Source organism: Canis lupus, chromosome 25 (genome assembly GCF_048164855.1).
Source record: "Canis lupus baileyi chromosome 25, mCanLup2.hap1, whole genome shotgun sequence".
Classification (NCBI taxonomy): Eukaryota; Metazoa; Chordata; class Mammalia; order Carnivora; family Canidae; genus Canis; species Canis lupus.
The window spans coordinates 44531571-44557791 of record NC_132862.1 but is presented as its reverse complement, the minus strand read 5'-3'; the positions used below and the strand labels follow the sequence as shown (position 1 = coordinate 44557791).

At 48.1% G+C, this 26221-nt stretch overlaps 1 protein-coding gene across 41 annotated transcripts in view; it reads right to left on the bottom strand.

Annotated features, from left to right (window-relative positions):
* The window catches only part of CACNA1C (calcium voltage-gated channel subunit alpha1 C), a 746185-nt gene that overhangs the window by 571657 nt on the left and 148307 nt on the right, over nucleotides 1–26221 (bottom strand). For 40 of the 41 annotated variants that reach the window (XM_072799571.1, XM_072799575.1, XM_072799573.1 and 37 more), the window contains 2 exons: nucleotides 22214–22535; nucleotides 17759–17864 (listed from right to left, as the gene is read on the bottom strand). In XM_072799571.1, the coding sequence (XP_072655672.1) occupies nucleotides 17759–17864; nucleotides 22214–22535 (428 nt within the window). Of the gene's footprint in view, nucleotides 1–17758; nucleotides 17865–22213; nucleotides 22536–26221 lie in introns of those variants that run through there. The other variant, XM_072799595.1, reaches the window with a different exon arrangement.

Genomic DNA, 26221 nt, shown 5'->3' with positions numbered 1-26221 from the left:
AGAATACTACATTGGATAAAAGGAAAAGAAAAAAAAAGTATTCAGGCAGAAAACTCTCCTTATTTTCTTTTTAAGATTTCTATTTCTTTATCTGAGAAAAGGAGTATGAACTGGGGGAGAGACAGAGGGAGAAGACCCGCTGAACAGGGAGCCCTATGCGGGACTCGATCCCAGAACCCTGGGATCATGACCTGAGTCGAAAACAGATGCTCAACCAAATGAGCCACCCAGGTTCCCCACTTTTTTTTTTTTTTTAACAAAAAATACACAAGCTTTACTAGAAACGTCTGGCTACAGGGAGAAAAAAATGACTTTGGCAATCCAGAATTTCAAATTGTCCTGATATATAAGAAATGACAGCAGGTGGCACTGAGAGGCTTGGCATCTTCCCACAGTTAAAACACCCTTCAAACGCAGAAACTCCTTTTGCATGAGAATTGAGTTTCCTACTGAATAATTTCATAGTGCTGCCCTCCGGCCTCTAATGTGGGCCGACCCTTCCTCTAGGGGTGTGTTTTCTTTCCTTCTGGAATCTTCTCCCTTAGGACACCTTAGGACTTTGTACCTAAGGTGGGACCTTAGTTCAAACAGTCACAATCTATTCCCCCACATAGATTTAGATTTCCCCTCTCTCTTCATCCTTTCCAGTCAGCAAGTCTCAAGTTCTAAGACCACTTTAACAGAACGAAAATTCCACAATTCCAAAATTCCACCCTAAAACATTGTTTTAATCACATTATTGTAAGAGAAAGGTCATCTTTAAAATACAGCCCTCCCTTCCATGCAATAAAGTGACCATTAGTTCAGGTTTTGTTTTTTCAGTAGCTTCAGTAAATATTAATTTCAAGTAAATAGAGTCACACCCAAACATAAATGTAAATACTTTAGGGGCCAATTATAATTGAATAATTAGTTATTTAATTAGATGCTGGGTAGGTACCTGTCTCACTTAGATAGAATGATACCCCATGAGGGCAGGAACTGTGTATCTCAACTACTTCTGTGTCTTAAATATAGTAGGCATTCAGTACGTATTTGTTGATGAATGAATGCAGATCACCCCAAAAATGTTTAGATTGAACCCTGAGAACTCCATGTTTATATGTCAAAATCATACCTGTCCCATGGAATTACATCTCTTATTTTTCTTACCTGGAGCCCCTCCACTGCTACCACTGGTCTATCCAAGTCGTCCACAACCCTCCAGGTGTCACTCAAGCTCCTCTTCCTCTGACAGCAAAAGGCTGCAAAGGCCAGATACTCCAGGGAGGCTCCAAATGCTCGCCAGCCACCATGGGACAAAGGAGTTTATGTACTTCCCTATGGGATGGCCAGAAGGCTTCCCCTCGTGAATGAGGAAGTAGAGAAGTTGCCAGGTTACAGAAGGCTAGATCACTGAGACTATAGTGTCCAGGAGGGTCAGGAAAACTGCCTCCAGAGAAGCCTGGCCCCCATGCCCCTGATGCACTCTGACAGGAGCTGCGGACAAATTTCTGTGAGCCCCGCCTTTCCCTTCTCTCGCTGAGATCTATGCAGGCCCACTGGCAACATACAGTTCACTCTTGGGATGCCAACGTAAATGCAGAAACCCTCACCTTTCTCTGTTGAGCCCCTAACACTCTTCTGGATGCTTCCTGCTCCTTTGGAGGCCTTTGCAAGCTAACAGGACCTGCTGACCTCACACTCAGAACAGAACCCAAACCCCTCAGCATGGCCTAGATGAGGCAGCTCCCTCCCATCCCTCCGACTCATCTGGCATCCCTCCTCACCTTCCTTACTGTGCTCCAGTCACTGCCACCAGACCCCCGTGGGAGTCTTTGCCCCAAGCCAGGCCATCTGCAGGCTCCTCCCGAGCACCATCAGTGCCCTTCCTCCATCACCACCTTGCTGCTCAGGTACCCTTCCTCACAGACATTTTCCCTATTGCCCACCCCCCATCATTCTCCACCTCCAGAGCTTTCCTACTTACTTCTTCATGGTACTGGTAATCCTATGAAATTATCTTGTTTGTTCACATGCAGTTTTTTACTGACTGGAGCCACAGAACATAAGCTCCTGGAGGGCAGAGACCTTGTCTGTCTGTTCAGTTTGTATTTCTAGCACCTAGCTGGTACACAGTAGACACTCAAGACACATTCATTGCATAGATGTGTGAACGACGGTGCTGATGCCAAGTCAAACGGTCTAGCAACCAGGCAAAGACCTCAGACATGCAAATGTAGAAGGACCATCTAAACACAATGATGAAAAATGAACAGAGGTCAGAGAGGCAAAGACACTTGCCAAAGGTCAGCCTGCCAGTTAGGAGCAGAGAGAGGTCTAGAATACCAGGCTGCTGTTGTTACAGGCACTCTCCACCCTGCCAGGACCCCTCCCCCAAGCAAGTTCTCTCATTCACATATTCACTTGGTTATTTATTCAGCAAATACTCATTGAGTGCATTCTATGTTTCCAGAACGGTCCTTGGAGTAAAGTCCAAATCAAGAGTGCTGGGATCCCCTTGGCTACAATCCTAAAGAAATTTCTGGTGGCAGTGAATGGATCCTCTTGCTGGGGCATTCCACAATCATTCCATAAATCACCCATCTTCCACGACTGGTCCCAGAGCAAACTGGGGCCTGTCCTTGTCCCTGTCCCAGGATGGAGATTCTCCAGTTACAGAACAGGTCTTCTGCCAGAAACACAATGACACGTGGCCACAAAAGCAGAGAGGAAGGGATACCACTTCGAGGGGCATGGAACACGCTGATTGAGTTGCCACGGGTCTACTGAAAGCTTATTCTCCTCTTTGGACTGAACCTGGCAAAGATAAGCTGCTGCTCAGGCCTCTGCCAAACCTGTTTCACATGGCCCTGCGTGCCAGGGAAGAGGAAGAGGACCGGCCCAGGCCTTCCCTGCTCAGCCATGGTGTGTAGGGGAACTACAGGGGAAGCCAGGGCTCCTCCCCGTTGCTCCACAAGAGGCCTCTCCTTCCCACTCACTGGAACCAGGACTTGCTAAAGGAAACATCAGGACCGGGCCTGCAGTAACCACCCTACCTAGAGACCTCCAGTTCTGACTGCATTTCCCCTTCCTCTGGGGCACACATCTCAGACCAGTAGGCCAAGGAGGTAAGACAGGGACGGGAAGAGCAGGTCTTGAACTATAGGAATGAGCTAAGATCTCAGGCCCTTGAGGTGGAAGGGACCTCCTCTGCCACGCAAGCTGCTATCTACCAGCAGCGCCGCTATAGCAAGGACGCCAAGAGCTCACCCTGCCGGCACCCACACTCCCATCGAGAAACACCTTCCCCTACAAAGCAATGCCTATAACAGACTAGCCAGGTACTCAGCAGGTCCATATTAAGCCCCTGTGGTATTCAGGCACCATGCTGGATACCATACAGACATGATCCCTGCTCACACACAGCCTATCATTAGGGAATGTTATGGGTTGAATTGTGTCCCCAAGAACATGACTCTATTTGGAAGTAGTCTTTGCAGACAGGATCAAGTTAAGACAAGGTTACACTGGATTGGGGGACCCTAATCCAATGACTGGTGCCCTTATACGAGGAGGGAAATCTGGACACAGAGAGACAGATACCTAGAGGAGGCCATGGGAACGTGGATACGGAGACTGGAGTGAGATGCCTAGAAGTCAACAAGCAGGGAGCATTAGGAGCAACACCAGGAGCTGAACAGAGTATTGCCACAGATTCTCCCTCGGAGTGCCCAGAGGGAACCCATGCTGCTGACACCTTGATTACAGACTTCTGGCATCCTGAACTGTGAAAGAAAAATTTGTTTCAAGCCACCAAATTTGTGGTAATTTGTTAGAGCAGCCCTACAAGCTGAACACTGTGAGATACACATACAAATAAACAAATTAATAATGCTTAGATCATCCTCATCTGCAGGGATGCATTCCAAGACCCCCAGTGATGCTTGAAACCTCGGATGGTACCAAGCCCTACACATACTGTGTTTTTACCTATACATACACATATACTCACGATGAAGTTTAATTTACAAATTAGGCACATAAGAGATTAACAACAGGGATGCCTGGGTGGCTCAGTGGTTAAGCGTCTGCCTTTGGCTCAGGGTGTGATCCTGGAGTCCTGGGATCGAGTCCCACATTCAGGGGACTCCCTGAATGGAGTCTGCTTCTCCCTCTGCCTATGTCTCTACCTCTCTCTCTCTCTCTCCGTGTGTCTCTCATGAATAAATAAATAAAATCTTTTTTAAAAAAGAGATTAACAATAATAAAAACAAAATGAACTATCATAACAATATGAGTTATGGTCTCTCTCCCTCAAAATCCCTTACCATGCCTTACTCACCCTTCTTGTGGTGACGTGAGATGATAAAATGCCTGCACGATGACATGAAGGTAGGCAAATGACACTGGCACCATGACACAGCCCTCGGCTGCTATTGACCTGACACTACGTCAGGAGGACCATCTGCTTCTGACCTGCTTGACTGCAGGTAACCAAAACCACAGAAAGTGAAACCACATGTAAAGCGGGCTACTATATCTGGAAAATGCTATGGAACCATGAAAGGGAAGAGGAAGCTTGCTATAAGAAGTGGCTTCTAATCTGAGCTTTGAGGTTACAGAATAGTCAACCAGAGGAACAAATAATTAAAGTTGCTTTCCAGGGGTCAGGGAAGGCTTCCAGGGAGCAATATCTGGGCTAAGACACCAAGGACCAATTGCATTTAGCCAGGCAAAGTGGGGGAAGCAGTGTTTCCCAAAACAACAGTGTGAGCAGAAGCCCCTCAGTAAAGGGGCAGAGAGAGACCTGTTCAAGCCCAGCCATACTGGGGTGCAAGTGCGGGAAGGGAGTGAAGGTTTTCTATGGCCGCATGACAAATGACCACAAGCTTAGTGGCTTGAAAGAAAGCCCACTTGCTAGCTCACAGCGCTGTAGGCTGAACACAGAGGGACCAGGTTGTCTGCTCAGGATGATATCGGGGCAGTGACAGGGGAGTCCTCTCTCAAGCTCCATCACATTGTTGGCAGAATTCCATTCTTTGATAGCCGTCAGCCCGGATCGCTCTCACCTCCTAGAGGTCATGCTCAGATCTTAGCTACGGGGTCCCTCCTTTTTGAAAACCAGCAACAGACAATATCGCACACATGGAATCCCCCTGCACTTTGAATCTTTTCACCAGGAAGGACACCATCACTTCTGAGGGGTCACCTGACTAGATCAGACCTCCGCCCTTCTGTTCTTCCCCCTTTCTCAAAGCCACTGTATGGGGATAGCATGTCCCATCCCAGGCATGCTGTCCTGTCCTATCCACAGGAGAGCCCCACGATAATGAGGAAAGGACGGATGGTGCAAGTGTTCAGGGCACTAGGAATCATCTCAGAATTCGGCCACCAAGTAGGCTAGCAAGGTGGGCCAGTGGCATCCTACAGACTGACCACACATGTCCCTGAACTTTTCCCTCTGGCTTCTACTTCTGTCTGTATTCCTCCTTGGAGCCTGTCCAACTGCCACAATTCAAATTCACCTGCATTTTGAACTGTGAACATAACCCAGCTCTCAAGCATACTCTCCACTCCCCAGTGCCTGCCTCCCTCCACACCATCAGAATCCACCTGCAAGCACGGGCTACTCTGAGGTCTGTGCTCTCCGAAACTGTGAAGGCCTAACCCAGCCACGAGATGCACAGCACCATGGTCCAATCTGCAGAAGACCTGATTCAGCCCACGAGGTTCCCTTCTGGACATCCTTCCTTATTCTCAACATCCGACCTTGTTCCTCAGGACTCAAGGCACTGGGGAGGAAGCCCTTCTCAGGGAATGTTGCTGTGTGTCCTAGAACACAGAGAGACAAACTTCCCATGTTTTCATGTCACTTCTGCTCTGTATTTGAAGAAGTCTTTACAAGTTGCAAGATAGTGCTGGGAACTACTCGTCCCCTACACTCAGCCCTGGCCAAGTCATACGAACCCCAAGGGGCAGTGAAGACAAGCTCTGAATGAGCTCCCCAGCAAGGGGCTCCCCACACACACACATGCTGGGTCCCAGGCCTCAGCCTGGGCAAGGAAGGGACGGCTGTCCCCTTGCCCGGCTTTCCCTGGCTCCAGCGGCCCAGCAGCACTCTCAGCAGAAGCAGGTTATGGCCACACCACTCACCATCCATCTTGGAAAGGTCAGGAACTAAATTTGGAACTTGGCTTTTAGTTCTTTTGCATCTCTAAGTTATCTTGAGAGGAGGCTAAAGGAAAAAGTTCACAGAGGACCATGCCAGGAAAATAGAAGTAAATATATCAGAGACCGAATATATGTGTCTAGTTTTAATAATGGTTATTGTAATAATGCAGCTACATCTATATGGCCCTTTACATCTTCTGGAGCATCTATATGCATCCTCCCATTTGAACCTGCTGTGACTCTGTGAGGTATGAGCTATTAACGATTTCACAGCCAAGAAATCTAAAGGCTGGGGAAATAAAGGGACCAGGCCGGGCCACTAGTTGGAGGCCGAACTGGAGCTAGAGCCCAGGATGGTGACTCCAAGCCCAGGGCTCTCTCACTGCCATCACACCGCCTTTGGTTTAGGCTGAGGCTTTCTCATGTTTTCGCATCTCCCGTGGGGCCTGGAGGCTGCAGGCAAATTCCACGAAGCCACGTACCATAGAAGGCTTGTGGCTCACAGCTGGGGCTGGGTGCTCCTGAGGCCCCCCACACCTGGCTCTGCTGGCCCAGCTGCTGGACCGCACTGCCCAGGACACCTAGAGAGCCCCTAGTTCAGATGTGGGGCCTCTATGGTTCTTGGGAGGTGCTTGCAATGACTCGGTCCCCAAGAAGGCTCATTCAGGTTTTTAAGCTTGTCTCAGGAAGTCAGGCTGATTCTGAGTCCCCCACTCCAACCGGGAGGGTCTCATCTAGTTAGGAGGCCTGAAGGCCTATTTGGTTAAGGATCTCAGCTAATGTGAGTCATGGGCCCTTCAAAGAATACAGGTCTCCAAGCCAAGTCTTCTGCTCCAGGCAGCAGTGGATACAGATGAGCTTCCTCCTCACCCACCTCCCACACTTACCAGACAGCACTGACTAGGGGCTGTGCACCATGCCCCAAGTTCTTCACAGACACAGCACAGCCTGAGGGGCTCATTCCCTACATCCATCGTCCCTAGACAGATCATTGCATATGATACAAGCATGCTGGTTGAACCCCCAGTAATGAAAGGACCATATTCTAGACAAAATACCCCTCCCTCGTTACACCTTAGCAAAGCCACAGAACACAGCAGATAAGGGCATGGACTGAGGAGCCACACTCCTGGGGCAAGTTAGTTCATCTCTCTATGCCTCATTTCCCTGATCTTGAAAATGAGATGATTATAATAATAATAAGAGCATTATTGAATTCTTGAGAGGACTAAGTGAGTTAACACTGTAACATACTCAGAGCTGCAGCAGCAATATCACTGTGGGCCACACGGGTGTGGATGGTGCTGCTGTTGTCACTACTTGTTGAAAGACACTAATCCAATAACTTCAATCATACAGAAATCAGTAAGAAAAAAGGGAATAAAGAGAAAAAAAGGCCTCTGAGCAGCCAAAATAAATTTTCTAAAATCTCCAAATTGAAGCTAATGCACCTTATTCACAAACGAGCCTCCTCAATCAGAATCTATTTACTTTTACTTTTCACATAACTATAATAGCTTTGGTTGTCTAGTTTCTACACTCTCAGGAGAGAGGGAACAGCAAATTAAAAAGGTTGGTCCCGAAGCAGGAGACACCCTAAGAAGGATGGTGTATGACAATGATGCCCAAAGACCCTCTCGGTCACAGTGTTCTGGAGCCATCTGGACTTTCCCTCATGCTCTCGATGGCTTTATGGTATTACAGGAGTTTACAGGTATTAATTGAAATTTTCAATGATTGTGCAGTCCCAGAAAAAGCATTAAGTATGTTGAGAATTTTTCTTTTACAGATACAGGAATTTTGATTTTACATTCTAGAAAGACATTCTTCAAATATACTCATGCTGAAGCTTGGTACATGAAAGGGGTTCCATTACCCAAAGTGTGAATACATATGGGACATTTTCCCCCCAAAATGAAGACAGAAGGCTAAAAATGGAGCAAGAGGTGTCACCATACTTAGACTTCAAAGAATCATCTTCTCTCACCCCATCCACTGGCAAATGCAGAACAGACAATGCCTTCTCCTCTAAAATATTTAGTGAGGAAACACTGAGTCAAGCAATTGCCCCAGGCCCCTGAGGTTTTATGATGATTACAAGAAGCACAACACAATCACAGAGCCTGCCAATGCCCTGGGAAATGCCAAGCCCGGGACACGGCCTCCCGGTGAGCTGTGCTGACCTCCTCTGCTGTGCTGGCCTCTGCAGTACACCCTAGCCTGCTCCTAGCTCTGTCCTTTCTCCCAGTGGCATCAATCCTTGGGATGCGGGTTTTCTCCTGTGTGTGGCTTTAAACCACTGCAATACTTGAGTACAGCATTCACCATGGTGTGTTCCATGGAATACCATTCCTCAAGCTGTCTTGCGGTGGGAAGGTTTGGGGAGGTCCCGGGATCCCCGGGGGCAACTTAACCCACAGGGAGGCCACTGTTGCATGAGGGTCGAGAACACACAGCTGGGGGTAATCGCCTCTGTCTACACAACACCTTCACTCACAGCTCTGTTTCCCAGTGCAAATTACTTCAATTCTCTGAGCTTCGGTGTCCTCATCTGTTAAATGGGGGTAATAACATCCATTTCATAGGCTTATTATGATGCTTAAATGCATTAATATACTCAAAGTGCTAAACAGTGACTATTGTTATTGTGTGAAAGACTTCAAGGAGGCTTACCATAAATTAACTTTTCCTCAGGCTTACCAAGTTTATTTTACAATCAATTTTGTTTGTTTGTTTTTTAAATACCTGTTAATACTACTGCAGAGAGTTTAACCTTTGAAACATTTTCTACCTCCTTCCATGCTCACAGCAATCCTACATACTCCAGAGAACAGAGCAGAGAGCCCACGCCATGGTCCCACACAGCCTTGAGTTCAAATTCTGACCCTGCCACTCACTCACCAAGTCACTTTACTTCTCTGAGATACTATATCTTCCCCTGAAATAAAGGGATACAAACCTGGCAGGGGTCATTCATTCACTCAACAAATATTTATCAAGAGCCTGACATGTGCCACTTACAGCTCAACACACTAGGGATAGAGCAGCAAGTGAAAGGGATAAATTCTCCACCTTCAAGGAAAGAAATAAATAGATACTGTAATTTATTACTGTGGAGATTAGGAAGAGTGTTTGCAAAGCACTGGTACCTGATGGTCACTCAATAAAGGCAATTATTATGATTCAGCAGGTTTTATTACTCCCACCGGCCAGCAGAGACACAAACAGGTAGGTCAAGTGACTGACATAAGGCCACACCATTCAGGTCTCTCTTTCTAGGTCAGCGCCTGCAACCCCAGCTCCAGAAGAGCTATTCAGACTGATCTACATCCAGCTCCCAAGCAGACCAGATTGGTCAGACCCTCAGGGGGGTTATCACACTCAGTGGAAACACCACAGCGCACTAATTCTTTCAGCTGCAGACTCGAAGCCACCACCTGCCCCCAGCCCCCTCCCCCTCTCACCACATGGCAAATGATGCAGTAGCGATGTGGCTTGTTACCTGCAATTACCTATTAGTGTGTTTTATAACCCTAGCACCTCTGCTGAGGCTATGAGTCTGGCGCGTTAGGATGACACATAGGAGATAGCAATAATCAATCATGTTCTGTTGATGCAGGAGAGCCCACAATGACTTCTCACTCCTAGACGAGCCTGATGATAAAAGAAATCACAGCTCATGGCAGGGAGATTAGGGACCCTCAAACTGGCATTTTTATTTCCTTCTCAAATAGCTCTGACTTGGAGCTCTTAAGCTCGGTGCACAGGCCTTGGACTCCTCTCAGAACTTGTAGTGGCCCAAATGCAGGGCCCTGTGGAGCATCTTCAGCCCTGCCTGCCTGGGGATGGGAACCCTCAGCTTCACAATGCTCACCCACACCTTGGCTGAGAAGTGACAGACAGAGTTTTTCCAGGCACAAAACACCTGTGGAGGTGGGGATGGAGTCCCCCATCAGCCACACAGGGCTGTCCCTTCAGGGCGCATCTCTCACCATAAATGTATCTCCACTTTGCTCCCTATACAGTCAGATGATGAGGGGGACAGACACACCGACACATGTCAACCTTGCCAGATTAGAGTTACTAAAAACAGGGCCTTTCGGTGCCCTCTCTCACCTCCTGAAGCAAACACCCCTGAACACCCCTGATCCAGACTTACTCCAAGGAACCAGCTGGAGGGGATGGCTTTCAGCCTCTGGTCCTAAAGAACAACACGCATTTGCTGTGCCAGGCATTGTTCTAAGCATTTCTCATAGGTTATCTCATTTAACCCTCATGGCCGCCTATGATGCCAACTCTAATCACTGTCCCACCTTTACAGCAGGAAATGGGAAAATCTGACATCCCAACCTTCTTCCTAACTTAACTCAAAAGCCTCTGACAAACCCATCCCCCTGAGCCCTCTCCTATCCCTAGCAGAGATGCAAGCAAGCACAGCCCCGAAACAACTCCTTTTCTGGCCTCTCTGCCTCTGCGGAGAGCCTTGCTCTTGCTCCAGAAAGTACACAGCACTGTTCTTAGCACAAAGTCAAATGCCAAATATATTCTCTTAATATTCAATCCAAGCCAAGTTTTTGTGGACTTCAGAATTTGAGAGAACTGAGAGTTTTCCCACACACAATGAGGTCGTCATGCTCCCAGAGGTTGTTCAAGAGACACCCTACAATGTACCTACTGGGTAACGGTTATTGGTGGAATAGGTTTATAGCTGCTATATTATAAATGATGTGCTGCAGAGCAGGTGGCATTGCCAGTAACAAGACTGTGAATACAGAGAGAAATGTCGTGTCACGGGCCAGTTCGGTTTCATTATGTTTTGCTAACATGAGGAAAAGATAACAAAGATGATGGATTTGGGTGCAAAAGTATATGTTAGGTGGAGCATAAAACAGACTTTTCTTTAAATAATGAGAGAAAGATCCACAAAAAAACAAAACAAAACAAAACTCTATACCGGAATACTTTTCATCTCTCGGAATGAGAAGAAAGCAAAGTGCTAGAAAAATAAACGGGGGTTATATTAAGGAGGCAGGAGAAAGGAGAAGGTGACGGAGAATGTATGGAAGCTGACAAATCTGCAAGGGAAACCACAGCAGGAGCAGGCGCAGATGTGAGTTTGCCAGTGTGTATGAAAAGAAGACTCTCTGCTAATTCTGTGACAGCATGAGTGTGCTTTGTTAAACAGTCTGTTCTGAACTCGACAGAGTGGGAAACCTCTCGGCAGCTGACGTGTCCCAGGGAGAGCTGTGGGTAGGCAGTGGCAGACTGGGGAGGGCCAGCTGAAGGAGGGTCCACTCTAGGATGACAAGCCCCCTCATCAGTTACTGGGGGAGCCCCTGACAGCGAGACTCCCGGGGCCCCCTTCAAACACAGAATGAGGGTTTGGGGGGACCAACCCCGGGAGTCTGCATTCTAACCAGCTCTCCATATGATTCTTACTCACCAAGGTCAGACAACCACTGCTGTCACCATCGTCCCTCCTCTGCTGTTTCTGAGAGCCTGCCTCTGAAATAGCACTTCCTTATTTAAAAGATGGGACCATGCCATGAAAGTAATGGGAGAATTCTTGAGCTTTATTTTAGGGGTACCTAAATGATCAAGGGCCTGCGATCTGGCATGACGGTGACGCTCCACAAGCCTTCGTCATGCGCCTACTATCTCAGGGCCTCAGGAAGACTACTATGTGGACCTCTGTCCTTTCCTCCCATGCTGGGCCCTGAGCCCAGCCTCCCCTGTGGGCAGAGCCATCCTCCTGGGACTCCCAGGCTGCCAGAAAGACCAGGCTGAGAGAAACTGGTCTCTCTTTTACCTTCGAGAACACTCTGACCTTTGCTCCCGGGGCTCTACTCCCTGCAAGTTTCCCTCCAACTTCTCAGGCCAAAGCTTGGTCATGCCCTCTGTGGCCCCATTCCCTCCATCTGCCCAGTGGCTGCAGCCCAGGACACCAGCTCCTCGTGTGGTCTATCCTAACAGTGCTCCAAGCCCCCATCGGTGGCTTCTCCTTCCATCCATCCTCTCACTCCTCCCTCTGCAGCACGAACTGCCTCCTGAGCCCCTAAACCATATCTACCACCCACTGGACATCTCCATGTGCACATTCCATGGGCTTCTCACTCAACAAAGCTCAAATTTACCCCTCAGTGTTTCCCCTTAAATGTGACTTTTCTCCCAAAGTCCTCCTGGCCAATGGCACATCACTATTGCAGGACTCAGCTCTCTGCTTCAACAACGGTATCCACCAGGTCACAAGTCCTAAATCCACCACCCTCCTCTCCATCCCTGTTGTCACGATCACCTGGATTTCTGTAGTTTCTTTTCTTCTTCACAAACACTGAGGCCTCCATCGTAGCCATGTTCCTTATGCTGCAAAACATACTTTCTCAAATATACTCCCAGATCAAGCCCTCTCCTGCTCTTAAGATCTTCAGGATCTTCTCATTACCTGCAGTTAAGCTCAACTGCTGGCAGGGGCCAGGAAGCCCCCCATCACCTGGCTCTTCTCATTCACCTGAAACTCTAGTCATAAAGGGCCTTTGTACATGTGTACACTTCAGCCTGAAATGACTCATTTGGCCTGGAAATCACCTCTTTTTAGTAGATACAACTCAAATATGTCCTCCCATGTGAAACCTTCCCTTATTCCTTTCCCAAAAGCAAAACGAATCCCTGCTTCCTCCCTGACACCCTGACCCCTTGTAAGACCTTTCATTATTTGCAAACATCTATCTGTATATGTTTATCTTTTCTGTCTGCTTCTTGAAATATCTCAAACACTATGCCTAGCTCTTGGCATGGATGCTTGTCAAATGGCTAAAGGAGCACAAGACGGACCCATGGAAGGAAATACCAGGAATAGAACACAAGGCAAGGGGCAACTGCAATAGTCCAGGCAAAAGGCCATGATGGGCTGGGAAGGGCTGGGATGCCATTGATGGCATGATGGCAACATTGCCACCAACCCCCAACATAGAGCCCTCCCTATGGCTCTTCTCAGAGCCTTAGACATCTCATTAATACAGTAACTTATAAGGTAGATACTCCCATTTTATAGACAAAAAAACGAAGGCAGAGAAAGTTTACACAAATGACTCTGGAAATAGAAAGGAAGCTAAATGTGATATGTTGCCACCAGAAAGTCCATATCCGAATGTCTGCTCAGATGAGTATGGCGAGAGGAAGAAGGTGTTCAAGATGGCAAGGTGAACAGAGCCAGTGACCAGCTAAAGGCAAAGGTCAGAAGCAATGTTCCTGCATGGTTTCTTTTGTCTTCCTTTTGGAGACTAGTTGTGTAATGAGAGAGAAGTTGAGTCCTATGTGGGCTTGTTTGAGGTGTCTGCAACACATCCTGGCACAGGTCACTGTGTGCCAAAACCACACCGGGTACTCCAGGATTGCTGTCTGCCTTGCTCTTCCCCAGAACCTCACAGGGGAGCGTTACTTCCATATTACAGACCAGGGATCGGAGGTTCAGAAAGGCTAAACAACTCCACACTAAGATCCAGATTAAGATACAATGTAGTAAGGCCAAGACAGGAACACTTGTCAGCCCAACTCAAATTTAGCTCCATCCAAAAAGTCAGTAGTCAACCTGACCAATTAACAGCCCCCCAACTCCAGCCCATGAAGAAGTTTTCAAATGCATAGTCCCAGGCCATGTCCCTGAGCTACTAAATCTGAATCAGATGTACCAAAGCATTGGGATCTTTCTGTTGAAGCTATCCAAGTGGTCATAATAATCAAGCCAGTTCAGGAGTCCCCGCTCCGGTCCACTAGGAAATACTAGTCCAGGCCTTAAGAAAGAGCTCAGAGCTGGACACAGAAATCTAGGAACAACCTACTAGAAAGGGAACGTGAAATTGTGGAGCCGAGCTCACCCAGGGGAGACCATAAAAAGAGAAAATTAGAGGACCAGGACAGAGACCTGGTAAAAGTTCCTGTAGAAGCAAGATGAGAAACTAGCAGAAACAGGTAAAAAATGGCAAGAGATAGGATGAGACTTAATAGTAACTGTCCCATAGCCATGGGTCAAAAGAGTTCTGCAAAGGGGCATCTCACAACATAAGATGCTGCAGAGAGAAACGGGAAGAGGAGGGCCCAAATCACAATGCTCATATTGATTACATCCAGAGAGTGGAGTAATAGCCTCACCTATAAACCAGTGTGGGTTTGGCTTGGCTGTATGTTTCAGGGGTTTTCTAATACCCCTTAGGCACTGTGCCCCCGTCCCGCGAAGTCAGTGGCCTTCATCATCCCAGGGAAGGTATGACACAGTGGAACGCAGAGGACAAAAGTCACATCATGGCTTCCGAGTTCAAGAAATGTAGGTCAGGGCATGGAGGGCAGTCTGGAAAACCACAGGAGGATTCTGCTGGGCCATTTGCCCCAAAAAAAGATCCCAAGATGGTGAACCTGGGAGCATCAGCCAGGAAACAAAAGTGAGTGAGACCCTGGGGTGTGTCCCTGGAAAAGGGCCTATTAAATCTTCACTGTGTCCCCGTTCCCAGCCCCAGCATGGCCAGGAGAGGTCCAGAGCTGCAGATCAAGAGACCCCATGCTGGGAATGAGAGACCACAGGGCCTGCATGGATCAAAGACCAAGGCCCTTCCAGGAGGGATAAGGCCACCTGCACAGTGTGGATCAACCACAGCAGGAGTGGCATGTCCCCTTAGCTCCATAAGACAGTGACTGTAAGCTGCAGCTCCAGGGAAGAGGCTGAGAGCCCTGCGCTTATAGACGTGACGTTCATGCCACCAGCCGACTGGAGTCACAAATTAGACAGGATGCTTGGTCATGGGAAAGCAAAACCAAGTTGCATTTCTTTCCATCCTGAGTTTGCAACTGAGATCCATATCTTTTACTTTCTAGAGATGGGGACGGAGCACAGAGCACTCGGAGCTGAAGAGGGAGCAAAAACAAACTGGCAGAGGTGGCAAATGCAGACTCTTCTTGAAAAAAAATTTCAAAATCAAAAAATTATATATATTAAAGGAAGTTCAGGGATAGGGCAGGAGCAAGAAAGAGTGTGCCTGTGTGTCCGTGCGTGTCCATGTGCACGTCATGTATGTATGTCTATGTGTGCACGTGTGTGTCTGTGTGTGCATCTGTGTCTGGGTGTGTGTCTGGGTGTGTTCCTATGTGTGTATCTGCATATCTGTGTCTGTGTGTACATATCCGTGTGTTTGTGTGTCTATCCATGTGTGTGTCTGCATATGTATGTGTGTCTGTGTGTGTCAGTGTGTGTCTGTGTGTACACGTCCATGTGTCTGTGTGTCTATCTGTGTGTGTCCGTGTATGTGTGCCTATACATGCATACATCTGTGTGTGTCTGTGTGTGTGTCAGTGTGTGTGTCTGCATGTCCATGTCCATGTGTCTGTGTGTCTATCCATGTGTGTGTCCGTGTATGTATGTGTGTCTGTGCATGCATACATCTGTGTGTGTCTGCATATGTATCTGTGTCTGCGTTTGCATGTGTCTGGGTGTGTGTGTGTGTGTGTGTGTGTGTGTGTGTTTGTACTGGAGATAAAGGAAATGTGAGCACGCTTCTTTCATTTAGTAAGTCACTGGCCAAGCTGTGCCTTAAAAGAGGACAGAACTGCTCTAGCAACTAGAAGTCCCTTTTGCACCTTGCACTCTCTGTTCTACACCCCCGAATTCCTAGTGTAATGGCACGGACAAAGTTCACTGGCTGTCCCCATCACCTCTCCCTCCACCTATCTTGCCTCCCCCTTCATTTTCAAGGAATAAAAGAGCAAGAAGCAACTGATACTGCGAGGCCTTGAGAGGCCTGGGCTTGCATGCTGGTGTCATTCTTTTATAAAAATACAGCCTTATTGAGGTATAATTTACATACCGTAAAAATCACCCACTGTTAAGTACACGACTCAATGATGGTTAGTACAGTTATACAGCTGTGCAACCATCACCACCATCTGGCTTGACAACACCTCCATCACTCTGCAGTGGGATTTTAAAAATCCACTGTCCCTCCAGCAGTCCCTGCACCCGGCAACATCCACTCTGGCTCAGCAATAAGTTGGCAGTAAGTTGACACGAGCAGCCCAGGCTCCCCTCTCGTGCAGCGCCCCCCTGGTGCTGCTAAACAACACCCCCCCCCAGCTCTGTGGCGGGGGGGGGGGGGGGGGGAGCTGGGGCAGAGAATAAGCGCAAACTCTCTACCCACTTTCCCCATTGCTTTTGCCTAGAGTACACTCAAAGCCTCACTGTCTGCGGAATAAGACACAGATTCTTTTTTTTAAGTTGCAGATTAAGTGTGAAGCTGCAGGGGTTTCGGGAGGACCCGTGTTAGGAGAGGGAGGTGAATGCACAAAGAAGAAGAGCCAACGCAAGAGGCTCCCTCTCCTCCAAGGGCCATTTGGGAGACACTTTTGCTTGTATTTCTTCTAACACAGTAAAGATTTCTTGCCTGTTAAGAGACAAGGTCATGCCTCAGAAAGCCGTGTGGACTGCAGCTAACGCTCAGCCTGCCGACTCTGGCCATGTCATCACTCGGAGCTCGCTGTTCCAGCTCACTGGAACCTGTCCCCGACACGCGGCCCAGCCAAGCCCCAAGATGCAGCAGCCCAGCTCGCACCAGAACACCTTACCCAATATGGGGCTGGGGCAGACGGTCAGAACTGGGGGAGATGGTGGAGAAGCTTAAAACGCGCCTCTGATTTAGGTGCTGAAGGGGCTAAAGACAACATTGAAGGTTAAAAAGCAAAAGAATGACAGCTGTGATGCCATCAGCAGCCAGCCACAACAGGAAGGAGAATTTTGTGACCCTTCCACTTCTTTCCAAGCCGATCTCATCAGACATTGCAACCTCGCTAATTAGGGTTAGGTGCTGTTGGCAGGGATAGATGCGCTTTGGGGAATCACATGAAAAGTTATGGTGTCTCTGTGCGGGGAGAGAGAGAGACACAGGATTTTCCTACCGCCTGTGGCTGCCCCAATTTTGCCAACTGCATTCCAGAGCTCTTTTCCTCCCATGCCCAGACAGAGTAAAGGCCTCTGTAATGACTTCACGCTCAGCCAAAAGTAAACACAGTCCGCGCTTTTTCCATGGACAAATTCTAAACCCAAATTGCCAGCGCTGGCTTCCCAACAATCCAAATGGAAAGCTGCCTTTCCCAAGAAAATAAAACCTTTTCAACTAAATAATGCATCTTGGCTGCAAAAGGAAACTTTCCTAAAAGCTTCCTAGAAATTGCTTCTCGTGCCGTGATACTACAGATCACCTGAGCAAACCCTACCAATGGGACACAGTCACTTAAAATAAATACAAAAATCATTCAATAATAAAAGCTTGCTCCTGCAAACACCTGCACTTGCAACACATTTTGGAGCCCTCAAAACACATACACACTCACACACAGCTCACTACCACCTAATTGGAATATTCTTTCTGAAAATGGGCTGTGATAAGACAGGTGCTGATTTAAATAAAGAGCAACAGCACTTGAGATCTGAGCTCAGCAGCACTTTTGTGCATGTCAAACACACATCTCACTTCTCCACACATTCCAGCTTGAATCCGTGTGTCATCCAAGCTCGACCCTCCACCAGGAAAGAAAAGCAGAGAGAGACTTGGGACGGTGGACTTACCAGGTTGGAATTGGTGGCATTGGAGTCGTCTTCTGGAAAGGGAATATAGATCGCTAAGGCCACACAATTGGCAAAAATAGTCAGTAAAATAATTATTTCAAATGGTCTGAGGAAGGGAGTTAAGGAAGTCAATGCTACAGAAAGCACAAGTGAAACAAACATACATATATATTTTTTAAATGAATCAAAGATTCATAAGAATTTTGTTTAAACAATACATTCCAAGCCCCTTGTATTCTGAAAAGAAACATATGCCTTTTTAAGTGCTTCTAATGGGTCCCCGCCAAAATTTTTCCTAATATGTCAAAAGCAGTGGAGGCCAGTCGCGTGCCAGAGTAAACAGATTTCTAAAAACTTTTTTTCTTCTTCTTTTATTTATTTAGATTGCACCGGACTTCATTTTCCCCCATGTATGTTCAGGGTTGCTTCTACAGAGCAGGGCCAGCTCCGGTGGGGACGGACCGTCCCCTAGATACCCCTTCTCTCGTGGTTTCCACGCTGCCACCTGGGGCCTTGAGCTAGGGGTGGGAGAGGCAAGACAGACTTGACTTCATGAATTTTCATTGAAATTTGGACATTCGCTTTTGATCTTTTAATCTGAAGTTTAAAGTGGTCCTTTTTTCTTTTCCTTCCACTTTATTTTTTGACATCTTCCACAGAATCTGAAGACAGCTAAGAGCTCTGGACCCTCAAGAGCATGGCAGCACGTGTAGTTTGCATTCAGAGCCGAGCAACTGTCTTTCCTCCACGGCCCAGGTCTGTGTGGGAAACCTAAACCTTCTGCAGTGGGTGGAGGCCCTGCCTTCAGTTGGCCAGGGCTTATGTTCTAAGTCCTCCTCACTCCCATATGTGTGTGCTGGGATCTAGAGGGTAAGCCAAGCTCACTCACTAGCAGTATCAGTGAGGCTCTTGTGCCCAGATTTCTTTATCAAACTATCAGGCAGGACACATTCTCAAGAGAAAAATGAGTTAATATAATAATTATCCTTCCATCCTGCACCCTCAAATGAAGGCCAGAAAGGGGAGGCTTCAGAGGAAGGCCAGTGTATGCTCTTCAGGCCCCATCTCCCAGGGTTCCCCCACACTGCCAAATTTCCAGCCTCAGCCATGGAGCCTAACAAGATGAGGAAGGGAAGAGGGTAGAAATTGCTGGAAGAAGGAACCGCCAAAATAAAAAAAAATAAAAAAAATAAAAAAAAAGAAGGAACCGCCTTTGTGTCCCAGGGAAACCTGTCTTCAAAGTTAATGAACCAAAGCAAGGAGACAGAACTCTGAGGTCATCTCGTCCAAACCCCTGAGGCCCAGAGAGCCTGAGTCATGTTCCCAAGACCCCACAGCAGGTACTTTCCAATCAGGACCAGAACTCAGATTCCCTGACCACAGAATCCAGCATCCATTCCCCTGCTGGGAACAGCCTCTGACCTGTGTTAACAGGGCAATTCTGGGCCTGGAAGGCATCTTAGTCAAGGCTTTAGCTGGTGTGCTGGTTATCGATCCGTCTCAGCCCCACAGACATAGCCAAGGGTCCATTTACCCAGCACACCTCATGAAGCTTATCATTTTCTGCCTGTGCCTTGATATCAAGAAGACAATATGTGGTCTAACCCCCAACTTGACAGAGAAAAGAAAATGACCCCTCCCAGACTCCAAGCTGACAAGTTACAGAGCCAGGTCCAGAACCTGCCCCCCTGACTCATCTTCTCCAAGACTCTGTGCTGCGCCTTGAGTTGGCCAAGGAACTAGTAATGACAGTGGTGGTGTTGATGAGGACGGTGATAGCCACAGGAAGGAGAGAGCCAACACTGTCAGTGTACTCGGTGCCAGGCTCTGCTCTAACTGCTCCACACAAACACTCTGAGTACATAACCATCATCCTCATTTTTAAATAAGGAAACAGGTGAAATGTTAACTTGCCCAGCATCACACAGCTTGTGGTAGGATGGGATTCAAACCCAGGAAGTTTGGTTCCAAAGTATGAGTTTGCAAGGACTCTTCTACACTGCTCTATCCTGAAGTTACCTTAAAGCATTTTTAGAAAGTTATTACTTTAGACCTCCTACCACAAAACCCCTTCCCTCCTAGCCCTTTCTCCACTTCACATTCGGCCCAGGGGCTGGTCGGTTTCATTCCCATCATCTGGTCCCTTGCGCTCCCACCACCAGGGCCAGAGCACATCAGTTCAACTGAGCCAGACCTCATATATCCAGTCTTCAAATGTCAACTTGTTCCCTCCACCAAAGTGGGTGATGGCTAAGCCTGGGGTGTTTCTTACACTATCAATTCTACATCTTCCCCCAACCTGGGCTATCTGTCCATCATCTTATGCTAAAAATGCCTGCCTTACTGCCAGAGAAGATACCATGTAAAGAAACAAAGCAGGCAGATAAGAAAAGCCATCAGCTGCAAAGTGGAGAAGCCAGGTAAGACCTGGAAGCATACTATGTCACCCTGTGACAGCCAGGTCATTTTTAAACTGTCTTTCCTTCTTAATGACAGCATCAGATTCCACTCTTTCAAGGAACGCTGACTAGCAGATACACCAGACCATCTCCTTACCTGTCCAGCTACCCTTCCAAGGCAATCGGGGAATGCCATCTGACTAGCACTGCGGAGGCTGGCTGCCTCCTTTCCTGCAGGGGAGAGGGCACATTCCCCCAGGTGGAGTGGCTGCAGCACCCCTCTGCCCAACATGGGGGTGCAATGCAGGGACTGAGTACCACAGGTGGCTCTGGGTTATGGCCTTGGTAACACTGCTGCTGACTTAGTCAACAATCTTTTCATGAGTCCCTGACTCAGGCCTCCTGTGGCTTTTTAACCAGTTTCCATGGACAGACTCTGCAGCCCTTCCATTTGGAAGGTATTGACCTTGGTTACTCCCCATTAGAGATGAGAAAACAAAAGCTCTGGTGATTCAAATGACCCCTAACCCCTCAGAACACAGGTGACAGAGCCATAATGGGGCATGGTTCAAGCCCCAGAGATCCAGGTCCCACCATATCCCAGTAGGCTGGATGGCATCCCCTGAACATCTATCGTAGTAGGTCTCCTCTGTACTGGGAATGCATAGGGAGTGCATGGATTTAGGGCTTGGGGAATCTAGATTTGAATCCAGCTCTATTGGTTGCAGGCTGTGTGATCTGGGCAAGATCTTCAGCTTCTCCAGGCTTTGGTGCCCTCCCCTTTGTGGGAGCCTGATCCACGAGGCCCACAGCTCTCCCACTACCTGGTTCTGATTGAGCAGTTATGACAGCAGCATGTTGGGGCCTCCCAGAGCTGAGCCTCTCACCCACTCCTCTGGGAACGGGAAGCACACTTGGCCACTCGGGACAGATGGCCGCACTCAGCTCACACGGGTTCTCTCAAAGTTACTTTTTGAGTTGAGGGGCTCAAATATTTAGAGAACTGAGATTTCTTGCTGAACAAAAGCTTTTCTCTCCCAAGCCATCTTCTTGGCTTCTTTCAACCACTACCTGGTAAGGCCTTAAATCTTTCAGTGGAAATGCTGAGCTCATCCTGAGCCTCAGGAGACGTGGTAGCACTACCTAAATGAATTCTCACTATGAAAATACCCAACACTAAGTACCAGGGTTCTAGTCCTGTCACTGACCATATGACCATATAGGGCTCAATGTCATCGCTGGGCAAAGTCAGGGGTGGACCTACTAATCCTGAAGTTCCTTTCGATCTCCACCAGCCCACAATTCCTGTGAGGCTTGTAATTCCACAGTGAGAGCCTGGCCCTTCAAAGCCACTTTCTCTGTAGGACCCACTCACTAGGTTCTACACATACAAAGTGGATCTATGTTTAAAACTCCAGGCCAGTGTTCTCCACTTTGGCTACACATGAGAGTCATCTGGAGACCTTTAAAATATGCCTGCATGGGGCTCAGGTGCCTGTATTTTGCTACAACTTTCCAGGCAATGCCAACGTGCAGCCAAGTTTGAGAACCACGGCTCCTAAGCCTTGAACCACAAGCCAGGGTCACTAACCAATATCCTCTTGCACTTCTTGGTCTCCTTCACCCTAGAGACAGGGAAGGTCATGAAATTACACCAGTACCATGACATGGGAGGCAAAGAAGGCTCTGGAGGAGCAGCATGTAACCACTATTCACCCAATACACCAGCAGATCCTTAGACAGGCTCAGCCAGGTGAGATGATATTTTATAACAACCTCTTAGGTTTTCTCAAATGGGTGCACACTGTATGAAAAAAAATATGTGAAATGGGGACCCTGCTTGTTATTCCAGCAGACTCCTGGGCCCTCTCCCCAAACATTCTGACTCATCAAGTCTAAGGTAGGGCCTAAAGTTCTGTATTTACACAGTGCCCCAGTGATGAGGATGTAGTTGGTCTGAGCTCAGCCAACACAGCTCACCACCTGGGAGAGTACGTGGGGCTGGCCCCACTGGGGCTCCTGGGGCACCCTGCCCAGCCCAGAGCACAAAGGATATTTCCATTCGACGATGCTGATGCACGCCCTCCGGATGGGGTTCTTCAGAGTCAGGCAAAGTAGGGCGCGGGGTGGGCGCGTGGCCGTTGTGCTGCCCTGCTTCTTGGGTTTCCCATACTGCTGCCGCTTCCGCTGCGTGGAGCTGACCGTGGAAATGGTCGCGTTGCCGGCGCTGCCCATCAGCTTGGCCTGCCGGGCTGCATCGATGGCCGCCTGCCACGACAAGGCCGCACCCGGCGTGGGGATGTGCTCAGGGGCGAGTCCCGCAGCTGCATTGGCGTTCATGTTGGCATGAGCTGGGCGTGGGCTCCCATAGTTGGAACCTGCAGGAGAGGACAGAGGACGGCAGTTACTAGGGAGAAGACAGGAGAGCTTGGAAAAGGAACCCAGACTCGCAGTTTTTAAAAAAGTCTTACTTCGAACTATGGCAAGAGCCTGGGATATGGCACATGAAAAAATTACTGTGTGATGCCGAGAAAAAAGAGTCAGGAAAACTATTCTTGTTCTAGTTTGGCTGTGTGACCTTGGACACGTCACCCCTCCTCTCCAGTCTCACTGACTCACTTTAGGCAACAAGACAGGAGATGTACCATGCATTACAGCATACACGTATGGTACATGTATGGACCTAGAAACTTGGAGCAAGTGAGAAAAGGAGGATGCAGAAAACGGCGCATATTCAATGTCATATATGTCAGTGACATTCATAAGAATACATATAAATAAAGGATATTCATTAAATATAAGAGAATGGTTGTTTAAGGAAAGTGAGGAGGAAAGTAGGATATGGGGATAAAAACGAAAAATGAATGAATGAATGAAAAGAGAATCATTGCATGAATCAATGATGACAAATGAACAATGGACTGAAGAGTGTAATTCACTCAAGTCTCTGCACCAGAGTTCCAAAAACTAAAAATAAAGTAACAAAAGGAAGGAATTGGACCAAAATAAGGTCACATCCAGATACCTCAAACCCATCTGGGCAATGAGTGTTGGTTGGATAGAAGGGGACAGAGGGCTGTGATGGTTTTACATAATGTCAACAAATCCTCTGACATCCCTCCCATTAAGAAAGAGGATCTATGTCCCTTCCTCCTGAAAGGGGGTTGGTCTCCAGTGACTGTTTTGACCTATTAAATACATAAGAAATGACAGTATGTGACTTTCAAAACAATGCAGTGTACCCTGAGGCTACCATGGGGTGAGGAAGCCCAAACTAGCCAATGTGGAGAGCCCACATGCAGGGTGGGACTCCCAGGAGCCTTCCAGCTGCTCTGCTTACCATTTGACTGCAACCTCCTGTGAGAGCCCAAGCAATTCCTGATCCCTAGAAACGGTGGGAGAGAGCCGGGTGCTTGCTACTATACACCACTTTGATATCTGGGGAAGGGGGCTGTGTACAGCAGGGATTGACAGGGTCGGGTAGTGACAGAGGGTCGCTGTCAAGGAGGAAACCTCCATAGGGACCAGTGAAATCCGGAGTAGAGACATCCACACTTCTCTGGTTTAAAGGCAACTGAAGCCTTCAAGTGTGCCCCTCAGATATTATACATACTTGGTGGGTACTCCTCAGTCTGGTCACCTGGATGTCTCACCCTAGAATCCTACAAGGTTTACCCAGGATTGATTCAGCCTGGGCCCAGACCTGAATGTCCCAAAAAAGAGGCATGACCCTGAGGCTTGTCACCTGGTCGGGTGCAGTGGGATCAAGAGAAGCAGCAGAGAAAAGGGTGACAGCATGGGCAGCGAGCCTGGCATCTGGATGCCATGTCAGTTGCCCAGAGACAACTGGAGCAGCCAGACCAGTGCACATATGTCACTTCCAAGGCTCCCCATAAGGACCCTCCTCTCTGCCCAGTGTACACAAGGATCTTCTACAGAAGCTGCTCAGCCCAGAATAGATGGCCTCGTGGGGCCCCGTTCCTCTCCTCGCTGCAACTCACTAGTATTCAGATAAACACCTGGCACCTCTCCCAGCCACCCCTCCCTGCTCTTATCTTGGATTGATCATTCAGTGTTCGACCTTCAAGAAAACTTCTGCTCCCCGTGTGACCTGCTATCTAGACCCTATCACGTCCACCACTAGCCCCGTGCTGCCCACCACCACCACCCAGGGGATGAGCGATGACCTAGCTTAGCCAGACACTCTGTACTAGGGACAGACCCCAACAATCTCCTTGGGCTGCACATCTAGCCAGACTCTGAGCTTTCTGGTTATATTACTTAAGGAACTTAGCTTGGGCTAGCTCGAATTGGGTTTCTGTCCTTCACAACCAAACAAGACCTGATGAGCATGCTTGTTCAATGCTACAAAGCTTGTAACTGTCTGGGCTGTCATTTCTGCTGAATTCCAAAATCTATGTCCTTTCCATTATCACACCAGTGATAGACAACAACTAAGTTTCCGCTCTCATGCCAACTGATTGACATGACTGCCCAAAATGCTGTACCTAAAAGATTCTGAGACTTCTCTGCATATAAGGGGAAAATATGTCATGATAGATTAATGATGTCTGCCACAGGTATGAAGGGTAGGGAATGGTATCACAGATGCCACGAATTTACCACCCCTGTATGATACCAAGATGAGCACATCAGGTCTTCTTTACCACCAGCTGGTCCACTGCTTCCTGTCCCCTGACAGCTGCTTCCTGCACTATTGCCATCTGGTCCCTATGGCATTAGAGCCTCACCCCCACTCCCCAGGGCCTGGAAAATTGCCTCTTTGCTATACTCAATTCATGGCTATATTCTCAACATGACGCTGGCTCCTGTCTCACCGTACAGCCCATTCACCCCCTCCTATCCTCTGCTGCAGCTGCTCCAGGCAGCTGTTGCACCCCCAGGGGTAAACTATTTTACCCGGAATGTCAGGATCATGGAGAACCCAACACTTCCTATGAGAAGTCCTCTCTCTCACACACCTTGCCATCACCCTCCCTGCACTCATCATGTAGGTCCTACACCTAAAGCAAGGAAGACTCCAATATGACTGGGGCTTTCACTTCTCTTGTCATACACCAGAGGAAGAAATCAGAAGACAGTGTTTGCATTAATAAAGGCACCTGATATACCAAAACCGCTTCAATAACCAGCAAGCTTTCATATCTCCATTTAACACATAAGAAAACAAAGGAGTGTATGACTCATTAAAAAAGGTCACAAAGTGAGACAATGAAAAGATTTCTGCAGCACGCACAGGACTCATGGTTCACTACTACACAATACTCCACGTCCTTAGAACTCACACAAGCGCCCCCACCTGCGCACACACGTGTGCTCACACACATGGCCACAAGCAAAGCACATGTCTCCTACTGGGTTTATGGGCCTTGAGGTGGCAGGGGCTGCATGTCTGACCTAAGAATATGCTTCATGTTTGGCGTGAACAGCCCCTTCAGTAATCCCCAGGGCACCTCTGACACCATTGGAGTGACCAATAAACAGTGGCCTAATCTCATGTCTTACTGGGTTTGCTGGGAAGGCTGGAATTCAAATTTCGTTCATTTGATCTGTGATACATAATTTTTCCTTCCTATACTCCCTGCTCAGGATGGACAACACTTCATAGACTCTACTTTAGCTCCTAGACTAACTTCTCTTTCATCACATACATAAAAGCAGCCATGTCTCCGCCACTCTCAGCCTCTCCAGACCCCAGATCTCTTCTCACAGCTTCTTTCTGGTTACTGTCATCAAATTCCAACTTTGTACTCATGCCCAACCCCCACCTTAATCCACCTCTCTCCTACCACTTGTCAGTTCCCAAAACCAAGCAATCCTGGAGCTTTTTTTTTTTTTTTTAAGATTTTATTTATTTATTCATGAGAAACAGAGAGAGAGGCAGAGACACAGGCAGAGGGAGAAGCAGGCTCCATGCAGGGAGCCTGACGTGGGACTCAATTCCAGGACCCTGGGATCATGAGCTGAGCCAAAGGCAGATGATCAAACACTGAGCCACCCAGGTGCTCCAATCCTGGAGCTTTTAGACAATGTTTCAGAAGAA